This window comes from Neomonachus schauinslandi, chromosome 6 (assembly GCF_002201575.2).
Source record: "Neomonachus schauinslandi chromosome 6, ASM220157v2, whole genome shotgun sequence".
Lineage (NCBI taxonomy): Eukaryota > Metazoa > Chordata > Mammalia > Carnivora > Phocidae > Neomonachus > Neomonachus schauinslandi.
Genome location: NC_058408.1, coordinates 76,097,261 through 76,116,669, shown reverse-complemented (window position 1 = coordinate 76,116,669; position 19,409 = coordinate 76,097,261). Strand labels below are relative to the sequence as shown.

The 19,409-nt window shown below is 36.7% G+C and overlaps 1 protein-coding gene across 2 annotated transcripts in view; it reads right to left on the bottom strand.

Moving 5' to 3' along the window:
* Nucleotides 1-330: 330 nt before the first annotated feature.
* The window catches only part of PTEN (phosphatase and tensin homolog), an 87,055-nt gene continuing 67,976 nt past the window's right edge, over nucleotides 331-19,409 (bottom strand). The window contains exons 1-4 of one of the 2 annotated variants that reach the window (XM_044915999.1): nucleotides 14,217-14,361; nucleotides 9,312-9,478; nucleotides 6,353-6,577; nucleotides 331-3,842 (exon numbers count right to left, since the gene is read on the bottom strand). In XM_044915999.1, coding sequence (XP_044771934.1) covers nucleotides 3,657-3,842; nucleotides 6,353-6,577; nucleotides 9,312-9,478; nucleotides 14,217-14,259 — 621 coding nt within the window. In that variant the 5' untranslated portion in view covers nucleotides 14,260-14,361 and the 3' untranslated portion in view covers nucleotides 331-3,656. Of the gene's footprint in view, nucleotides 3,843-6,352; nucleotides 6,578-9,311; nucleotides 9,479-14,216; nucleotides 14,362-19,409 lie in introns of those variants that run through there. The other variant, XM_044915998.1, reaches the window with a different exon arrangement.

Below are 19,409 nucleotides of genomic sequence, written 5' to 3'. Positions count from 1 at the left end.
GGGGGGGGGGGGGGGGGGGGGGGGGGGGGAGACAGTTTTTCAAGAATCTTGAACTTTTTCAGGATTCAAGTGTTATTTAATGTGCTGGAAACAATTTATTAAGTGTTAAGGCCCTTAAAAAAAAAAGCGCCTCTCTTAAACATGAGTAGACAGACACTCTACTCCCAAGCTGACAAAGGCCCATGTTTTTGTAACTGCAGGCTTTGAAGGACACGGGGGAGGGGGGGGGAAGCTACAGAGAATCACATCTGGCTGCCCATTATTGCAAATGTCAATAAATTTAAACGATTCAAATGATAAATACTCTCATTTAATAAAACACCCACACAATGACAAGAATGAGACTTTAATCAGTTTTAAGTGGAGTTTATAACACTAAGAGATAAAGGGCTGTTAACAAACACAATAACAAACGGACATCTGATTGGTATGAGGCATTATCCCGCACACATCATGTTTTGTGCATCCTCAGTGCATAGCATTTACACACAGAGCCACTGCTGCACAGCACAAGAGCATCTGAAGAGGCTGAATCAGAGTAAGGCTGTTTAACAGACTGAAATGTTGAGTATATAGATTCTCTATGGAAACAGATTGAACTTGCGAACCGGCAGGGTGGAAGGCAGCTCTGCCAGACGCGGTGGCGAGAGCCCCCACTCCCGAGCACAGTCCCACCCCCTCCGTCTGCATGCATGACACGTCAACAGTATGTAAAGGTACACGAGGCACTTTGTGGCGACCACAGCCATCGTTATGAACATATTGCACACATTTTCTAGAACTAAACATGTAACTTGTACCCTACTTTTTATTTTTTTAAAGCTGAAACATTTGATGCTGCCGGTAAACTCCACTTAAGTTTATAACCTGTGCCACAGCAAAGAACGGGGATGCTATGTATTCAACTGCCCTGTAATAATTATGGCAAAAAAAAAAAAAAAATGTTCGCAAGGAGCTACAGAGGACTTGGGATGGCACAGGGCCCAACTGTAAGCTTTCTTAAAAGTGATGCCTTCAAGTAACTTCAGACATGTAAGCGGCTGCACATCCAAAAAGTCTAAGTAAGAAAACATTCCAGAAACTCAAAGAGATTACCTACAGAATGCATTTCAGGCTAATTATGAATACTGTCATAAATAAAGTTTTAATTAGGACTCAAAAACCTTTCAGTCATAGCAATTCTTGTCAAATTCTATGGGGATGGTAACTGAAATAAAGGAGAGTAGTATGTATAATATATATTTATATATATATAATATATATATATAATGCCATTTTTCCATTTCCAATGACTACACCATAAAATGTAAGCAAGGCTTCTCAAAAACATTGAAACATTCAAAATCAAAACCCTCATTCAGACCTTCACATTCCAAAGGAAAAATAATAACAGTGCAAAAGCCCATTATAATGTCATTATTTATGACCTGGCCCTCCATGTTACATATTGGAACAACACAAATTATGTTTTAATATACCGTGCCCAAAACTGTAACAAATTAACAGTATTAATAACTATCATCAAAACATGAATAGTTGATTTTCATTTTAGTCAATAATTTTCAGCTTTTATGAAAGATAAGGTGGCATATAAATTTCAATGCTGAGATCTTAGGAATAGTTGTCTCTAACTTTACCAATTTAACTTATGAGCAGTCAATCAATTCTCTACATATCAATGTTTAAATACAAATGTGTAAATCCTAAGAGCTTTGTTAAAAATTTAAAAACTTTATTTGTTGAATGAAACTGATGAGGTATGGAAAACATGTGAACATTATTTACTAAGAATTTTTTAGATGAAGTTCTGCCTAATCTATTTAACCATCAAACTCTATAAATGCTGCTCTAGTAGGTCCTATGCAATCTGTATTTGTAAATTAACTAGTCAGACCACAGCTAGTGAACAATTTCAGCACCAATAAGTTATTGAAAATGAGATTTTATACCATTAAGGAGTAAATTGGCTGGATATTCAAATGTTTCAAGGTCAATGTATAATTTGAAAGACACCAAATTTCTGGGGGAAAAAACTTCTTTTTAAATAGTATCTTCACATTAGCTTTACAATAGTAGTTGTATTCTGCTTAGAATCATATGCAGTCTGGGCATATCAAATATACGATATTTAAGAAGTGAAATTGAAGCCCTAGTCCTAAGTCTAGCACTATGAAGAAATGATTCAACACTGCACGTTAAAAAAAAAAATCTATTCTTTCAATAAAAATCGATAAAAGCGTTATGTGGGACAATTTCTACTGAAAAAGTAAATGCCTCATTATTTGTGCAGTGTTGAAAATTTACTGCAACTCTAATTTCCTTTTTAACACAAATAATGTCCTTTTAAATATAAACATTATATGTATTTAGTATTCAAGTAAAATTCCCTAACAGTTAATGACATTTAAAAAATGTGCAAAACTGCAAAACTCATTGTAACAGAATGTGTAAGGTCAAAAGGGCGGAACGGCTGACAGCTATTGGATTGAATAAGTGCATCATAAATCTTTGAAGGAAAAAAACCGCTTACTGTAGAATCTCAAATTGAAATTTCCTGTGCAGCATTACAAAATGTTTTATACTCAATGAGGAAAAAAAGCTTGCAGGCAGCACATGAAGCATCCACAGCAGGTGTATGATTGAAAACTAATAAAGTAAGTGTACGTGGTTGACTGATGTCGGTACGAACAGCATCTGACTTTTCGCACTGGCCTTGATTACACGGGAGATGGAGCACTCGTTACAACTGAGAAAATGTATTTGATAGATCATTGTCGATTTTCATAATGTTTCAAGCCCATTCTTTGTTGATAGCCTCCACATTTATATGGTTAAGTCATTGTTGCTGTGTTTCTTATCTATGACCACATTATTTTTATATCCCTTCATTTGTGGATTCTTAAGAAGTTGTGGAAGGTTCATTCCTGCACCCCAATACAGATTCACTCCCTCTAGCTGCCTTTTCTAGCACCAATATGCTTTAAAAAAAAAAATAAAATGCACAAAACAACAAGCAGTGACAGCGGCCAATTCCTCAAATGTCCAGATTAACAACGGTAGCATGCTAAAGAAAGGTGCGTGAAGTAGCTGGAGATGGTATATGGTCCAGAGTCCAGCATGACAGATATCCCTTTCTGAGCACTCCCCCCATTCCCCTAACCCGAATACATGCATTAGAATGTAGCAAAACCCTTGAGAAACTCCTCTTAGCCAACTGCAAACTTATCTGTTGCCACAAGTGCAAAGGGGTAGGATGTGAACCTGTGCATCACAAAACTCTTTAGCCACTTCAGTTGGTGACAGAACACAAAATGAGAAATTCCTACGTATACACATCAGTCTGTCTCCACTTTTTATAAAACTGGAATAAAATGGGAAAGTGCCATCTTTATTTATCCTAATTGAATTTTAAATGTCCTTTTGACACAAAAAGGTATATACATGACACAGCTACACAACCTTTTTTCAACTGGACAACAAGTGTCACAACCCTGTGGATGTATAGGGTAAAACAAGATTGGTCAGGAAAAGAGAATTGTTCCTATAACTGGTAATCTGACACAATGTCCTATTGCCATTAAAAAAAAAAAGGTCCAATTTCAGTTTATTCAAGTTTGTTGTCATGGTGTTTTATCCCTCTTGATTAAAAAAAAAATTCAGACTTTTGTAATTTGTGTATGCTGATCTTCATCAAAAGGCTCATTCTCTGGATCAGAGTCAGTGGTGTCCGAGTACCTGTAATGATCAGGTTCGTTGTCGCTAGCGTCCGGCGTCACAGAGGCTGAACTGCTAGCCTCGGGATTTGATGGCTCCTCTACCGTCTTCGTGAAGTACAGCTTCACCTGGAGAAGAAGGAGGCGGTTTAAGGGGGAAATCCAGAAAGCCAACTCATCTTAAATGACTTAGTAAAGATACGTATTTTTAGCAGATTCGTTTTTAAAAAATGCGATGACAAATAGGATCTTGAAAAAGCTATCTTTTAGATGACCCCCTTCTTCGGATTTCCTAGGTTTTCTTGTTACACACTGAAAAGATACACTGGGATGTTAATATGCTAGTCTTTAGTAAGCATAAGCTACAAGCATTAACTAAATAATTCTGCAAAAGAAATGCCCTAAGACTGAAGTTCATTGACCGTTTACAAAATATATTTTCAATCACAAAATTCCACGTACAAATAGCTGAGTTCCAAAAGAATACCGCACTTACGACCTGTCTGAGCCTCAGTGTATCTTCTGATACAAATACTACTAAACAAAAACAAAGTACTACATTATAAAAACACTGACCAACAGTGATGTTCAGGATCCCGTTAGCCCTAAAGTTTAAGAACATCAGACAGTGGTTTCCATTACAGGCAGCGCCGAGAGAACTGCGAACAGCTCAGTGAGGCAGGTATTTCCATCTCCAAGCAGAGGAAACTAAGGCCCAGAAGGGCAGCCGGCAGTGGATATGAGGCTTCAATCAGATGCTCCTTCTGTTCTATCTACAGCCCCTCCCCGTTATTCTCCTCCTCCATCAGCAGATCCCTTTGGGTCCACCTGCACGATGCCCTCTCTACCTCCTCTGACAGCTTCTCACTGTGCCCACTGCCACCACACTAGTCCAAGCAGCCACCACCTCTCATCTGCATTAAACCCCAACAGCAGCTTCTCACCTCACCTCCCAGTTCCATTCTTACCTCCTCTCCAGGCTACATTTTGAAGACAAAATTCAGATGACATCCTTCCTGTGCTGAAAACATACCAATGTCTTCACACTCAGACTGATGTGATCTAGTCAAAACGACTGCTTATCTACTGCTCCTCAAACATGGGAGAATCATTCCTGGCTCAGGGCTTTTGTATCTGTCCTTCCCTCCTGTCCCGGATATTTGTACAGCTCACTCATTTCATTTAGGCCTCTGATTAAACGTCACCTGCTAGAGAGGCCTTCTCTTAACTATCCAGCTAAAACATACACCAAGATCGTTCTCTATCCCACCTCTGCTTCATTTGTTCATAAGCACTTACCACGGTCTTTTGTTTACTGATAACTGAAATAGTTTTTATTTGTAATCACAAATACATATTCTTGTAATATTAAAACAAAAAAACAATAAAACTAGAAGAAGTCACACTATAAAAGCTAACAATTAAGGAAAATGCAGACTTAGGTAAAACACAGTCAGTGGAAACCCGTGGATTCTAAAAGACACTTCTAACCACTTAAAAGAAATGTAAGATCTAATGGCACTTAATATTGGATTTATTTTCACTTAAAATATGTAGCCTCCCCCTTATTTTTAGGATTACTCACAATATTCTTATCAGCTATGGGTAGGCCTGCTGCATATTATAAAGATGGAATGAGGCAAAACAAGTAAGAGAGAATTTTTGAAAAGAGAAAGGAAGGTATGGTGAAAGGACAGGGGGAAATCAGGTAGAAGGAGAAACCGGAAAGGGGAAGGAAAAAAGAGCAAACTACCATTTGGAAATATTGACAAATCAGATTTTTTTTTTACCTGGAAATTTCTTATAAATGCACAGGAATAGAAATAGGTACACACATCACATATAGATAAAAGTAACGACCCAAATAACTCCATAATATGAGGAAGCAGACAGGGCTTTAGAAAGGGAGTAACACAAGAGAATGATCGGAGAAGGGCTTCAGAGCACCAAGACTGAAGTGAAGGCTACAACACGAAAGGGTAGCCAAATGAGGGAAAGGCAAGGGAAAGGCGGAAGGTGGAGAGGTACAGGGAGAGAAAAAGAACTGGAAAGACTGGAGGCAGAAGGAGCTTAGCATTTGGAAGAACTGAAAAATGAATCTCGGAGCAGGAGAGAATGTGGCTAGAGCTCATGTAGGAGGTAAGCCTGTGCTGAATTATGTAGGGCCGTGTAGGTCATATCAAAAAACCACAAGGTCTTTAAAAAGTATAGACAAGAGTGACACAATCACGTTTATTTTAAGATCACTCTGAGGAGCTCAGAATAAATTGGAAGGGGACAAAAGTAGGAACAGTTAAGAACATTCTATATGAATCATTCCCAAATGATTGAGTTCCCTTTTACTTCTTTCTTCCCCCATTCCTACTTCATATCCCATAAACTGAATTCCCCTTCCCAACCCCTGCCCCAGATTTCACCAAACAACAACAAAGAAGGGGCGGGGGGAGGAGGAGAAAAGCAGCCTTTTTTGACTCTGTGTGCATTCATGTTAGAAACTCTCATTACTGATACCTAAATATTGCTTCTAAATAATACCTAATTTAAAACTTAGTCACACAAGTCCTTTACCAGCTATACATTTAAAACACACACACACACACAGAGCCACCCACTAATTCCTCAAAATGTTTTTAACTGACCTTAAAATTTGGAGAAAAGTATCGGTTGGCCTTGTCTTTATTTGCTTTGTCGAGATCATTTTTTGTTAAAGTGAGTACTAGATATTCCTTGTCATTATCTGCACGCTCTATACTGCAAATACTATCAATTTCTTGATCACATAGACTTCCATTTTCTACTTTTTCTGAGGTTTCCTCTGGTCCTGGTATGAAGAATGTGTTTACCCAAAAGTGAAACATTTTGTCCTTTAAAAAAAAAAAAGACAAATTTTAAAATTTTTTTAAATAAGAAAATATATCACCTATATTCAACATTTGCCCCAAGAAGTCAATAAAATAAGCCACATGTTTGAATAAAGATAAACAAACAGACTTATATTTGGCAAGCTGTGGGTTACCTGTTGCATCTAAGTCACATACATTTATTCTTTTGTTCAAATTTTAGACGAAAAATGTAATTCCACAAGTTCTAAGATAACTTACTTTTGTTTTAAAACCTTAGCTAAAATTTTTCCTTTCTTGTCTAATATAAGCTTTAAAAAAATGTTTGAGTTTGTATGTATGTGTGTATGAAAATGGGTTTAATGTTCTATTTCAACAAGTTATCCATTTCAGGGGCGCCTGGGTGGCTCAGTCGGTTAAGCGTCTACCTTCGGCTCAGGGCATGATCTCAGGGTCCTGGGATCGAGCCCCGCATCAGGCTCCCTGCTCAGCGAGGAGTCTGCTTCTCCCTCTGCAACCCTACCCCGAATCCTTCTCTCTCTCTCAGATAAATAAAATCTTTAAAAAAAGCTATCCATTACAAAATCTACTTTAACAAAAGTTCTTGAAATGTCAGCACAACTTCCCGATGAAGCAAGGCAGATCCATTTCTACTTCAGAAGCAATACAAACTCTAAGTGGCTCCAGTTTCCTACACGACAATATGTGTGTCTGAAAATGTTCAGAATATGGGGGAAGGAAGACAAGCAATTCTGACTTTTTTATGTTATAAAATGCCTATTTTTTAAAAATTACTCCTTACAAATAATGCGAGGTCCTGTTAATCAAAAAAACACATCAGAAGTTCATCACTTCAAACCTTTCTTGACCAACACAAGAAAATGTTCTCTCTCTCTCTCTTCTCTTAATGACTGGAATTTGGCCTACATGGATCACATGACAGTTAATGATGTGCAGCTTTGTGACATCTTATCTGGTGCCTTAAATTGCCATTAACTTTTTTATTTTAATTTACCTTCGAGTTTTGCTATTTTCCCAGGAAGATGGTAAGACCCTTAAGTATCTTACGTTTAACTGTCTTTTTATCTTTTAACAGTACCTAGCAATCTCACATATAAGACTTTAAAAAGACATATTTGTTAATTTTAATTATTTTATTAGCAAAGTTATTTTTTGCTTACTTAGAGTCAGAAGAACATAAGCTAGTACTATTTAAATCTCCAAAAATGTGGATTCTGTATAGGTACTGATTATGTTAAACCTGTTTTTGTTTAAATCACAGCAACATTTATAACAGGCAGGGAAAATCACATAAAATGGAAATATATGTAAAGTAATCCCAGATACAGATATATTACAAATATTAATCTAATCTTCAGTTTTGTATGTATTAAAGTAATGTACAGATGATAACTGAAAATAAGAACTTATGCACTCCTAAAGGTATAGGGAGACAGTGATGCAGGTGCCTACTTTTAAAAGTAAAATATAAAATTTTAGGGGCACCTGGCTGGCTCTGCTGGTAGAGTGTATGACTCTTGATCTCAGGGTCATGGATTCAAGCCCCACATTAAATAAATAAATAAACGCTTTTTAAAAAATAAATAAAATTTTACATGTACCAGTCTTATAATGAATAGAAGGGAAAAAATACTTAAACACCGGCTAACGCTCCCTGGACTACTGAAAAATTACTTTCCAAAGTTATCGAGATATATTTAACTATCATTTATATAGAATAGGTAGGAAATGGGTTTCTGGTGAAAAAACCTGTTTAACATGCTGTAATTTCCCAGCTATGTGGATTCTGGATATAGGAAATTGTATTTCTTCAGATAAGTCAAGGTAGAGTTTAAAATTTTTGTAATAAATGAAACTTCCTCTTATTTTTTTTTTTTTTAAAGCTAAATATCAGGAAAACTAAATCAGTCCCATTACTGAGAATGTCTAAAGATTGGCAATATGTTTAATGAGGCAGTAACAACATACAAAGCCAGTATTTTTGTTCATTACTACCCCCAAATTTTGCACCTTAGGCGCACTCATCTTAAATATTCACACTTAGTTTAAGAATGAGCTCTTGAATTCTCTAACTGTGGCTCAGTAATATGCAAACCTCACTAACTTTCTAAAGCTGCATATTTAATACATTTTTTAATACATGTTTTATTACTTCTTTTGCATACTTTATCACTCTAACTAAAATTCGCAATAATTCAATAAATTTGAGAAAGCTAAATATAAAATGATGTACTCTCAGGAAACATAAATCAAAATAGGGGAAAAGTGGTTTGTGTCATTACACAAGACCATGGAACAGATCTTATTTATACATATAAATGAATTTTTTTACAAACTCATGGCCCCTTGCTAACTTTTTCTCGGTAATTGATCATCCTGTCTAAAAGGATGGTAACTCATTTAATGGGGTATGTAATCTTTAATATTTTTATGAAATTTCTCTGCATAACCCAACTTAAAGAAAATTCATCTCAAATTATAATGACATAAGGACTTTTCCTCTAATAAGATTTTTTACCATTATAATGGCTCATCAGTGTTACAGTAAGCAAAGCATGTGCAGATCTAACAGACAACCAATTATAATTCATTAGACTGTCAGTCACAAAATATTATCCTGTAAGCTCTCCTTAAGAATGATTTCTGCCTAACCAAATATTTTAAGCAAAAGATCTGAGGTTACTGTTCAAAGTATGGCGATTTTGGATATTCTTCCCAATAAAAGGTAAGTGCAAACCTTTTTTAGCATCTTGTTCTGTTTGTGGAAGAACTCTACTTTGATGTCACCACACACAGGCAAAGGCTGAGGGAACTCAAAGTACATGAACTTGTCTTCCCGTCGTGTGGGTCCTGAATTGGAGGAATAGATCTTCACCTTTAGCTGGCAGACCACAAACTGAGGATCTGCATGGTTAAACACATGTTAGCATCACTTCAGAGGAAATGCCTTCAAGTGTCAAACTGTCAAAAACCATTTTAATAGTTAATATTAGCAATACACACAAATTAGTGATTCTGCATCTGTAACCCAGATCTAAAACAAATCAATATTTAAACAAAACAAAACAAAGTCAAAAAGTATAATCAGTCCCAACAGTAGACTTCTGGCACTACAATAACAGCAAAACTTTAACATTAAAATGTTAAAAATCTAATATAAATTAGATTTATAATTAAAATGCTAAAATAATTTTCTGGCACATCTATGAACTGCGTAAAAAGTAACTTTAAAAATAGATATTTGCTGCAGTATTTTAATGTCTCTACCACATAACAAAACCCACAAAATACAAATCATTACATGTTCACAAGATGCATGAGAATATAATCTATTTATTCCATAAACACAAGACTCAATATTTATAAAAATATTAACGATTATTTATTTATTTTACCTATAGCTCACATTTTATTTCTTAAAGGGATATAAAGCCATCATCATGAGAAACAGGAAGAGATTTGAAATGTCTGCAAAGAAATACAACAGACTCAAGCACAAACTGCAGCAAAATCCCCCTCCCTCCAAAACACACTCCATTTTCATTAACAAGTATTTTGGCTTTGGCCCCTGTCTGTTTTAAAATAAAGGAAAGGATTATATGTTTTAGTGATTAACCTTATGAATAAGAAGTGGGTCTTGAAGGAAATATGCCAAGACAATCGAGAAATAAAATCCCAAGCTTGCAAAAGGTACATGAAAAATCATGTATAGTTCATATATTTTTATGTATAAAATATACACATATATAAAAACAGGCATAAAATCCTCAACACTAAAAGGCATCATCCTTAAAGATGCAAAAAGAAGTATCATATTGTTTATCAATGTGACCAACAAGTGAGAAAAAGGCAAAAGGCTTATTGAAGCTAGATGCACTTTCCAGTTTAATAAACACATACCAGCTCGTCTGTGCAGTATCTAAAGCAGCATCAGCACTCCCATAATAAACAGTAGGTTTGATAACAGCCTGTTGGGTTTTTCTAATATGAATCTGTGAGGCATTTATCACAAGAAAAAGGGCACTCCAAAAAGGGGAAACATTACACTAACAATCTGTCAATAATTTCCGCATCCTTGACTAATGGTTCAAAGTACAGCGAGCCATTTTATAAGACTATGTGATTCTGAAAATTTCACTAGAAACTCTAGCTTGAAAAAGCAAACAAAAAGGTATGATTTCAAAGCTGTGATAAAAATCAGCCAGGATGAATATGCCTTGTAATCTTATTAAGACTCCACTAGTTCAGAATCTGATAATCCTCATTTTAGAACTTTAAAAGGCGTATTAATGGTATAAGCCAGATTTCAATTAAACTACATCTAAAATGTGCATCTTCAGGAATTCGAGAACCATATAATTAATTCATAAACTAATTACAAATCGTGCTACTTAGAATTTAACTTTAACTAAGTTAAAAAGTTTTAATAAAAATAAGTGGAAAAGATTTCCTCAAATCACTAAAGAAAATCATTTCCTTTACAATATGAATTTCCCATCTTAGATCTCTAAGACCTAACTTATCAGAAGTCCAACATCAGTACAGTTCTGCTGACTTCTAAGACACAGGTCAGGTATTTTCTCTTTGATACGACTGACTGTGTTCTAAAGAAATGACAAGTCAATACCTGGTCAACAAAAGTCAGGATTAAATTGTTTTGACATAGGCATATTGATATACTGTATTGAGTATTGAGAGAAAAATCACAGTGATCATCCTTTACTAACGTTTTAACCCTTTTCGATGTAAAGAGTATAGTAACTTTTCCTTTACTTAGGGATATTAGGACAATAATCCAATAAGAAAACAGCTGCTGACCCCTGACAACTTTGCAGAAGCGACTTCGTTTTCCTCATTGGCCCCAACCTTCCTCCTGAACCCAAACACACAACTCGCCGTGTCTCAGTCCTCCCACTCTGTTTCCCTGAGCCTTCCCCTCCTCTAGCCCCATACCATATTTACACAGAGGGCTAGTTAACTACTATGTCTATTGCCTGGTGCTTCCCCAAATACCAGATCTAACTCTCACCTAAGATTCAAACCCACACTTTCAAGAACCCACTAAGGATCTTCATGTGAACAGCTCACCTTCACCTGACCAAAACATGTTTAAAACCAAAAACAATCATGTCTCCAAGTCTCAGTGAGATTCATTTTTCCTTCTTCCCTTTTCTGTGAATTATTGATGTGTCCAGAATCAAAATTGACAAAATATTTAGACAGAAACGGCAAAGGAAAGAGCAATCAAATCCCATTTGATTGCCTTAGCAAAGCACATCTGGCTTACAGCAAGTTCCGTTAACTGGATTCCTTTCCACCCCTGGTTCCCCATCACCACTTCCTACACAGCCAGACTTAAAACAGAGCCTAAGCCTCTCAAACTGTCAATGATGCCACAGCATCTATCAAATCTAGTCTGCCATCCCCATTCAGGGTCCTCTGACAGTCGGCCACACATCCCACCCTACTCTGTTCCCTGGGTCCAGCTCATGTCCTACTGCTGTACTTCAAGTCAGGCCTCCAACACTTCCTTCAGTTTTAATGCCAATCTAAACAGAATGCTTTCTCCACTGTTCAAAGAAGAGCTGGACTTGCTCCATGCAACTACCTGACAACCCTCAAAACTTTTATTTTTCTGAAGACACCATTCATAATTTATACATATAATCTCCCATTCAATTATATATTACTTATAATACAGCTTCATGACACAGTATGAAATCACAGGGCATAAATGGAGAACTAGAAAATTCCTTAGTAAAGATTAAAAAGTTTTCAGTAGTCAGTAATTTTTGAAGTTTAAATATAATACTGAAAAGAGACAAAAACAGAACAAAAATCCACCACAATGTTTAACTCCAGGCAGGCAGAGCAGAACTGATAGGAGATTTTTGCTAGAGAAGTCAATGTGAAAAAAATTAAACTAGACAGGAAGATTACTGAACTGAATGTTCTCTTTCCCTTCTTATCTCCCTAATATGTTATACCTTTCTTTTGGCCCTTACACCTGATATTTATCCTACAGGAAGAGCAGGAATGTTTTCTTCCTTTTTCCTTCTCCTTTATGAATGTGTTAAGTTCCTATGTCAATCACCTCTGACAGTCCAGTGCCTTGCATTTAGAAGTTATCAAAAACCTTATTATTTTTTTGACGTAGAGTTGACACACAATGTGACATTAGTTTCTTCCCAAAAGTGTGTACACGGTGCTGAGCTCCCCACCAGCGGAGCCACCACCTGTCCCCATGGAGCACTACTGCAGTGCCCGTGACCACACTCCCCGTGCTGGGCCTTTTACCAGCACCTTTAAAAATTGTACTGAGATGACGCCAGCATCAATGAGGTCTCTGAGAAGCCTATAACACGCTCTATTCATAAATTTGTGGCCTGTGATAAAGGTGTCCAGCCCTAAGAACACAGGAAAGATATGATGAAGACATGATGAGGACACCTAACTGAAAAAGACAAACACCACCAAGAAATTAATTTCCTCAGTATAGGTTAATTTAGGGAGAGAAATTTTTTAATTACATAAATATTTTCAAGAAGCAAAACTTAAAACTAAAAACTAAAATCACTAAAAAATTACAAAATCTCACTGAAATATTATTAGAGGTATTCAAAGAAATACTGTAGTGGTCTCTTATCTACAAACTATGAAATTGCACTCTGAATAAATGAAACATATTTCTTAAACATGAAAACATGACTGATCACTGCCAAGGCAGAAACTAATATAAAATTCTGTTACAGAAAAAGCAGCAACAGTTTGGTCTTTTACAGGGCTGATTAGTACTTCCTTCCATGCGTTCTCTCTTGACTAACTGCTTTGGGTCTGAGTATTAAGTATTAAGGCACCTATCAGCCTAGCTAAGAACTCCACCCAAGAACGGCAGAGAAGCAGAACAGGATCAGGATGACGGAGGGAGGCTCGCAGAGGTTTGGGTAAGAGAGAAATCAACGAGAGGCAGACATCACTGACATGATCTCTATTTAGTACGTATCTAGAAAGTTTCAGATTTCAAAATACCTTCATTTTGACAAGCAAACATAAAGACCGGTAGATGGTGTGCCTGGGGTTACATAGTCCAGTAATGAGAGAGCTAGGACTGGAACTTGGATCTAAATCCAGGTTGTCTCTAATACTCCACACACTTTGACTCAACCCTATTCACTTAACATATTTCAGCTGGTCACCATGTCTTATAATTTTTTCCCTTCCTTTCTACTGTCCCTGTCACCATTACTACCACTATCTAGTCTTCCTAAGATAGGAAGGAACTGGTCCCTGCCCCCACACCAGGAAACTAATGAATCCCACTGCTACTCTATGCTGGATCTCTACTGGGATAGGTTTTTTAGTCATCTGGTCACAATTCAGGCTGCATTTGGTAGATGCAGCAAAGAATGTTTCTTTCATAAATATAATTTGGCTTCTAAGACATTAAAACCCATTGCTCTTGACTTCCTTAGCCCAATGTGCTGAACAACTGAGCTACTTATTTAGTCTGGATACTTCAGAAATATATACCCCTGCATAAATTTAAGTGTGGTAAATTTCTTTCTAGATTTTTCTGTAAACGTCTAGTTATGTTCAGAAAAGTGTTCCAATACATGGAAGGATGAGAATTTAGAGCACTTACTGCAAGTTCCGCCACTGAACATTGGAATAGTTTCAAACATCATCTTGTGAAACAACAGTGCCACTGGTCTATAATCCAGATGATTCTTTAACAGGTAGCTATAATAATACACATAGCGCCTCTGACTGGGAATAGTTACTCCCTGGTGGACAGAAAAAAAAAAAAAGAAAGAAAGAAAAGCCAAATTCAAAAGAAAAATTCCATTATAGTTATTTTACTAAACTGTTATGGTAACTGGGTTGTACCCACTGAAGAACATATATACATTAGAAATTTGACCTTAAATGATTAATATTTAAATCCAGCTCGACAACAGAGTAAATCAGAGCAACATCAGTACAAAGGAAAATATCAGAATAACTTTTCTCCCTTAAAATATAATTATCATAATACCCTCATTTATTCAAAGGTCACCACAATGCTCCAACCCACGTACCCAGTAAGCAAAGGCCTCTGCATACCCAAAATAGCAGTCAAAGGCATCTGCACTACAGCCGTGCTCTTTATACACAGGGCTTCCTGCAAAAATTTATGGACTTTCATCGAACACACAATTCCTCAAAACCTTGGTTACTTGTTTTTTAGGCAAAAGTCTATCAGAATCAGCAGAACACATAAAGGCATAGTGCCTTTTTTTTTTTTTTAAAGATTTTATTTATTTATTTGAGAGAGAGAGAATGAGAGGCAGATAGCAACAGAGGGAAGAGGGTTAGAGGGAGAAGCAGACCCCCCGCTGAGCAGGGAGCCCGATGTGGGACTCGATCCCGGGACTCCAGGATCATGACCTGAGCTGAAGGCAGTCGCTTAACCAACTGAGCCACCCAGGCACCCGGCATAGTGCCTTTAAGACACAGAAATAGTACCAGCCAAAAATGATGGCCTTGGACCCCCCAGAAAAACAGGAATATGTGGCTGGCATAAATGTATGCAAGAATTCTGTAACAGAGTACTTAAGAGATGTCCCCAAGCTACATAGATCTCTTCGCGGAAGAAACCAGGGATATACATAACGTTTGAGGAAATTTCAGTATTACAAATGCTAAAAATATATATAAAATTCATGTGCTATTAGAAAAAACCCTTATCTAAAGAAAAAAATCTAGTGTGCACAGCCATGCATTCATTAATGCTGCTGAATAAATGAGGTCTGAGGTCTCCTTTCCTAGGATGTGTGTAACTTCAGGAAAATTCAAGCATTTCACTTAGAATAGAAGGCGAGTAGTAACATGAAGACGTCTGACAGTTAAAAGTGACTTACAGAAAGCTTAAAAGTATATTCAAGAGAAAAAAGAATTCGCAATATTTTTAAGTTATTATTGGCATCTCAATCTCCCCATGTGTTAAACACTCTGGACACAAATGCTTTTCTTCCCTCTAATGGAAAGTATAAAGTATGTTAATGTGAGTTTAAAGACAGATACACAGAATGGCAGGTAAACAGGTATTCACTCCAGTATTCTCGGGTTTGTTTTTTTGGTTTTTTTTTTTTTAAAGCTTAGCATGATTTCATTACAATTAAAAAAATACATAAAATGTCAAAAAATGGATAAAAGCCATTTCAAATAAGGACAAATGATTTAAGATTCTGGCTATAGTGCAAAGACCATGCAATCAGAATACTTGGATTTGAAAGCTGAGAGTCAAAAACACCAACTCTAATTTGTTTCCTCAGGAAAATGAAGACAATACCTACCCTGTCTTCTTCACAGGATTCTCATGAGGAGTAAACACTAAATGCAGTTACACAAACGCATGCTAAACCTACAAAATGTTACACAAATCCTAATTAGCAGTTCTAGAAATCCTACCCACATTTGAAGTATAATTTTGGAAGAACTGGAATTTTGGTTCTGTGTACAGCATTTTCTTAAAGAAACGGTGGTAAAATAGTATTACTGTGAAAAGCTCCTACAAAAAACTAATGTTAAAAATCATTATTAATAAAAAGTGTTTAAATTTAAAATGGTGTACTGTAGCTACTTCAGTAAACAACTTTTCATATTTATCAAGATAAAAAACACAATTGCAAAGCAGGTGGGAGGAGAATAGCAGATGGACGATGGCTAGGCAGGAAGGAACCTTTTTTGAACCATGTGAATTTATGATTTAGTCTAAAAATTAAATAAAATTAACTAAAAATTCAAAAAATTAAACCAATGGGAGTGTATAAGAAGACAAAGCTGCCAAGTTATTTGTTGGGGTTTAGTGGAATAATAGATGATTTTTTTCCTCTTTATCTTCTTGGTGTAAGTTTGTATGAATAATTAAAAGGTTTTCAAAGCTTTAATTTTTCTCAAGTAGCAAGTGATTGGTAGCACATCTATAATGCAGTTTTTTATATACTGAGTTAATCCTTACCAAAAAGGTGAGGCAAATGTATAGTGAAAGAATGTATGAATCTAGTAGATGTCAATAATGGACGAATAATTTGTGTGTAAATATAAGCTGAACAAAATTACTGACAATTCAAAGAAAAAGGCTGAAAAGCACAATTTAAATTTAATTAATTCTTTTACTATCAAATTATGCATAATTCGGCTTCTGTAGCTTAACTTTGCAATTCCTACCTACCAGCGTCCTCAAATACAATGCATTCAGATTCGCAGAAATAACAGAGTTGGAAGTCTCAAATATGTATGGACCACTGGCATTAGTGTGTCCTTTTCTCTTGTCTCATCTCATGACCACGATGCACACTTACTCAAACTTAATTAACGGTACAATGAATCACACTGTAATCTAGATTTTGAAATAAAATGAATACAACTCCCATACTAAATGGACAGTGCAATTTATAACACTTCAAATATTTTATTTCCTGAATGCATATACTGAAAACAATGGTTTATGTGCATGTTGACTATAGCATTTTGACTATATATATATGTTGCATTTGACTATAGCATTCTGACTATAAAGACTAAAAATCTCTTTTAATACCTAAGAAATGAACATTTTAATGATCTTCAAAAATTTATTTTATAAATATGAAAAGAGGGCTGAACTTCAAAGCTCTTGGAGATTAAAAAATAACTACATTTTCAAAATTTCCATTTTTCATTTAAATTAACCAAGAACATTTAAGTTAAACTGGTCTATAACTGTACCCCCAAAGTATCCACCCCCTACCATTAATGACTCTTCTTTTCCACTCTAAATGCAAAGAAAATTACTTATATTCTTAACCTTTTTTCCAGAGGTAACTTTTAAAACATTCTAATCTTAGCTACACTTGGCCTTCTTCAGGCTGACTTCGTGCCACATTCCTGGCATCATTTCAAAAGGCCACCATTGCTTCTTCGATTCCCTATGTTCACAGACCAGGATGGGGCCCGGGAAGATGTGTGGTGCTCCTCCCAAGGTCTACTGTCTTTACTCAGTCTTGCCCGTGACTCCCAATCTCTTTCACTCCAAACCTTAAACTGAGCGATGACTTCTGCACTCTGTTCAACCCACCTGTCTTTCTCTCCTGTCTCAGACAGACATCACCCTCAATGAATGTAGCTCCTACTTTACTGGGAACCCTGAGGTCATCCAGTGTGGACACTCTCAAAATTCCCTTCTCCCATCTTAACATTTTTTCACTCCTGATATTTTATAAAAGTGCCTCTGCGTGTTCGCCTAGGTTCCATTTTGGCAAGTGCTCTATTAATTATCCCCTCTCTGGCATTTGTCTTTGTTTTACCTGTCTCCTAATAATCAGCTCAGGTAACCCTTGTCCTTTATCCAAAACAATTCAAGGACCAAAAATGCACACTCTCGCCAAATTTTGTATCTCTCTCAAATTGTCACCCTCCTTCTCTATATAAACAAACTCTGAAAGGTAAACTTCTGCTCCTTAGCTCATAGGAATGTTATCATGAGGCTGATTTCTTAATGGTCATTAGTTTTTTGGGTTTTTTTTAAAGATTTTATTTATTCATTTGACAGAGAGAGACACAGCGAGAGAGGGAACACAAAGCAGGGGGGAGTGGGAGAGGGAGAAGCAGACTTCCTGCGGAGCAGGGAGCCCGATGCGGGGCCCGATCCCAGGACCCTGGGATCATGACCTGAGCCAAAGGCAGATGCTTAACGACTGAGCCACCCAGGTGCCCCATGGTCATTAATTCTTAATGGTCACTAACAGTCATTTCCTACTATTTTCTTAGTCTCATCCTGAATCATTTTTTGCTGCCATTTTGAAAATTCCCTGCCTCTATCTTAGAACACACTCTTGAGGGCGCCTGCGTGGCTCAGTTGGTTAAGCGACTGCCTTCGGCTCAGGTCATGATCCTGGAGTCCCGGGATTCAGTCCCGCATCTGGCTCCCTGCTCGGTAGGGAGTCTGCTTCTCCCTCTGACCCTCCCCCCTCTCATGCTCTCTGTCTCTCACTCTCTCTCTCTCAAATAAATAAATAAAATCTTTAAAAAAAAAAAAAAAGAACACACTCTTGAAGGTTTTCTCCTACCCTTACTGGCTATCTCTTCTCTTCTTTCCCTAAATGTAAGCATACCTCAGAAATCTGATCTGAGCGAGCCTCTCTTTGTCAGTCCTCTCTGTTGTAGTAGTTTAATTATCAATCTTACACATTAACTCCAAAACCTGTGTCTCTCAATACGACTTTATCTCCAACTCCCAGTCCAGAATTTCTAAAACGTGGCTGGACATTTCTACCCAGAAATTTCAGAAGCACTTAAAACACAACATATCCAAAAACTGAAGCTTTCCTATTCTTGCATGGACCAACCTCTGTTATTTCTATTAATTATATTCACTATTTTCCCCAGCATCTGAGCCCAAAACCTCTTCTAATACCATCACTGCTATTGGTTATTGAACTGTTAACCATGTTCTTTGCACTGTTCTAAGTACTTTCATAAGTATAATTTAGTATTCATGAAGTGGGTATTATTGGTAACACCATTTTATAGATGAGGTAAGGTCACACCTCTTATAAGTAATAAAACTAGGTTTCACCCTAGTACTCCAACTCCAGAGTTTATACTCAACCACTGATGCTGCCATCTTCTTCCTGCTAGAGTAAAGGAAACAATCTGAGAGGAAGTAGCGATCTACCCAGGGTTACAGAAGAGAGGAGTAAGGAAATTCCAGCACTACAGCAAAGGCCCAGGCCACAGAGTAAAGGCAGAGATTGGTCAGCAGATCAATTACCTGGCATCTACATACAGTACATACATACATACATACATAGAC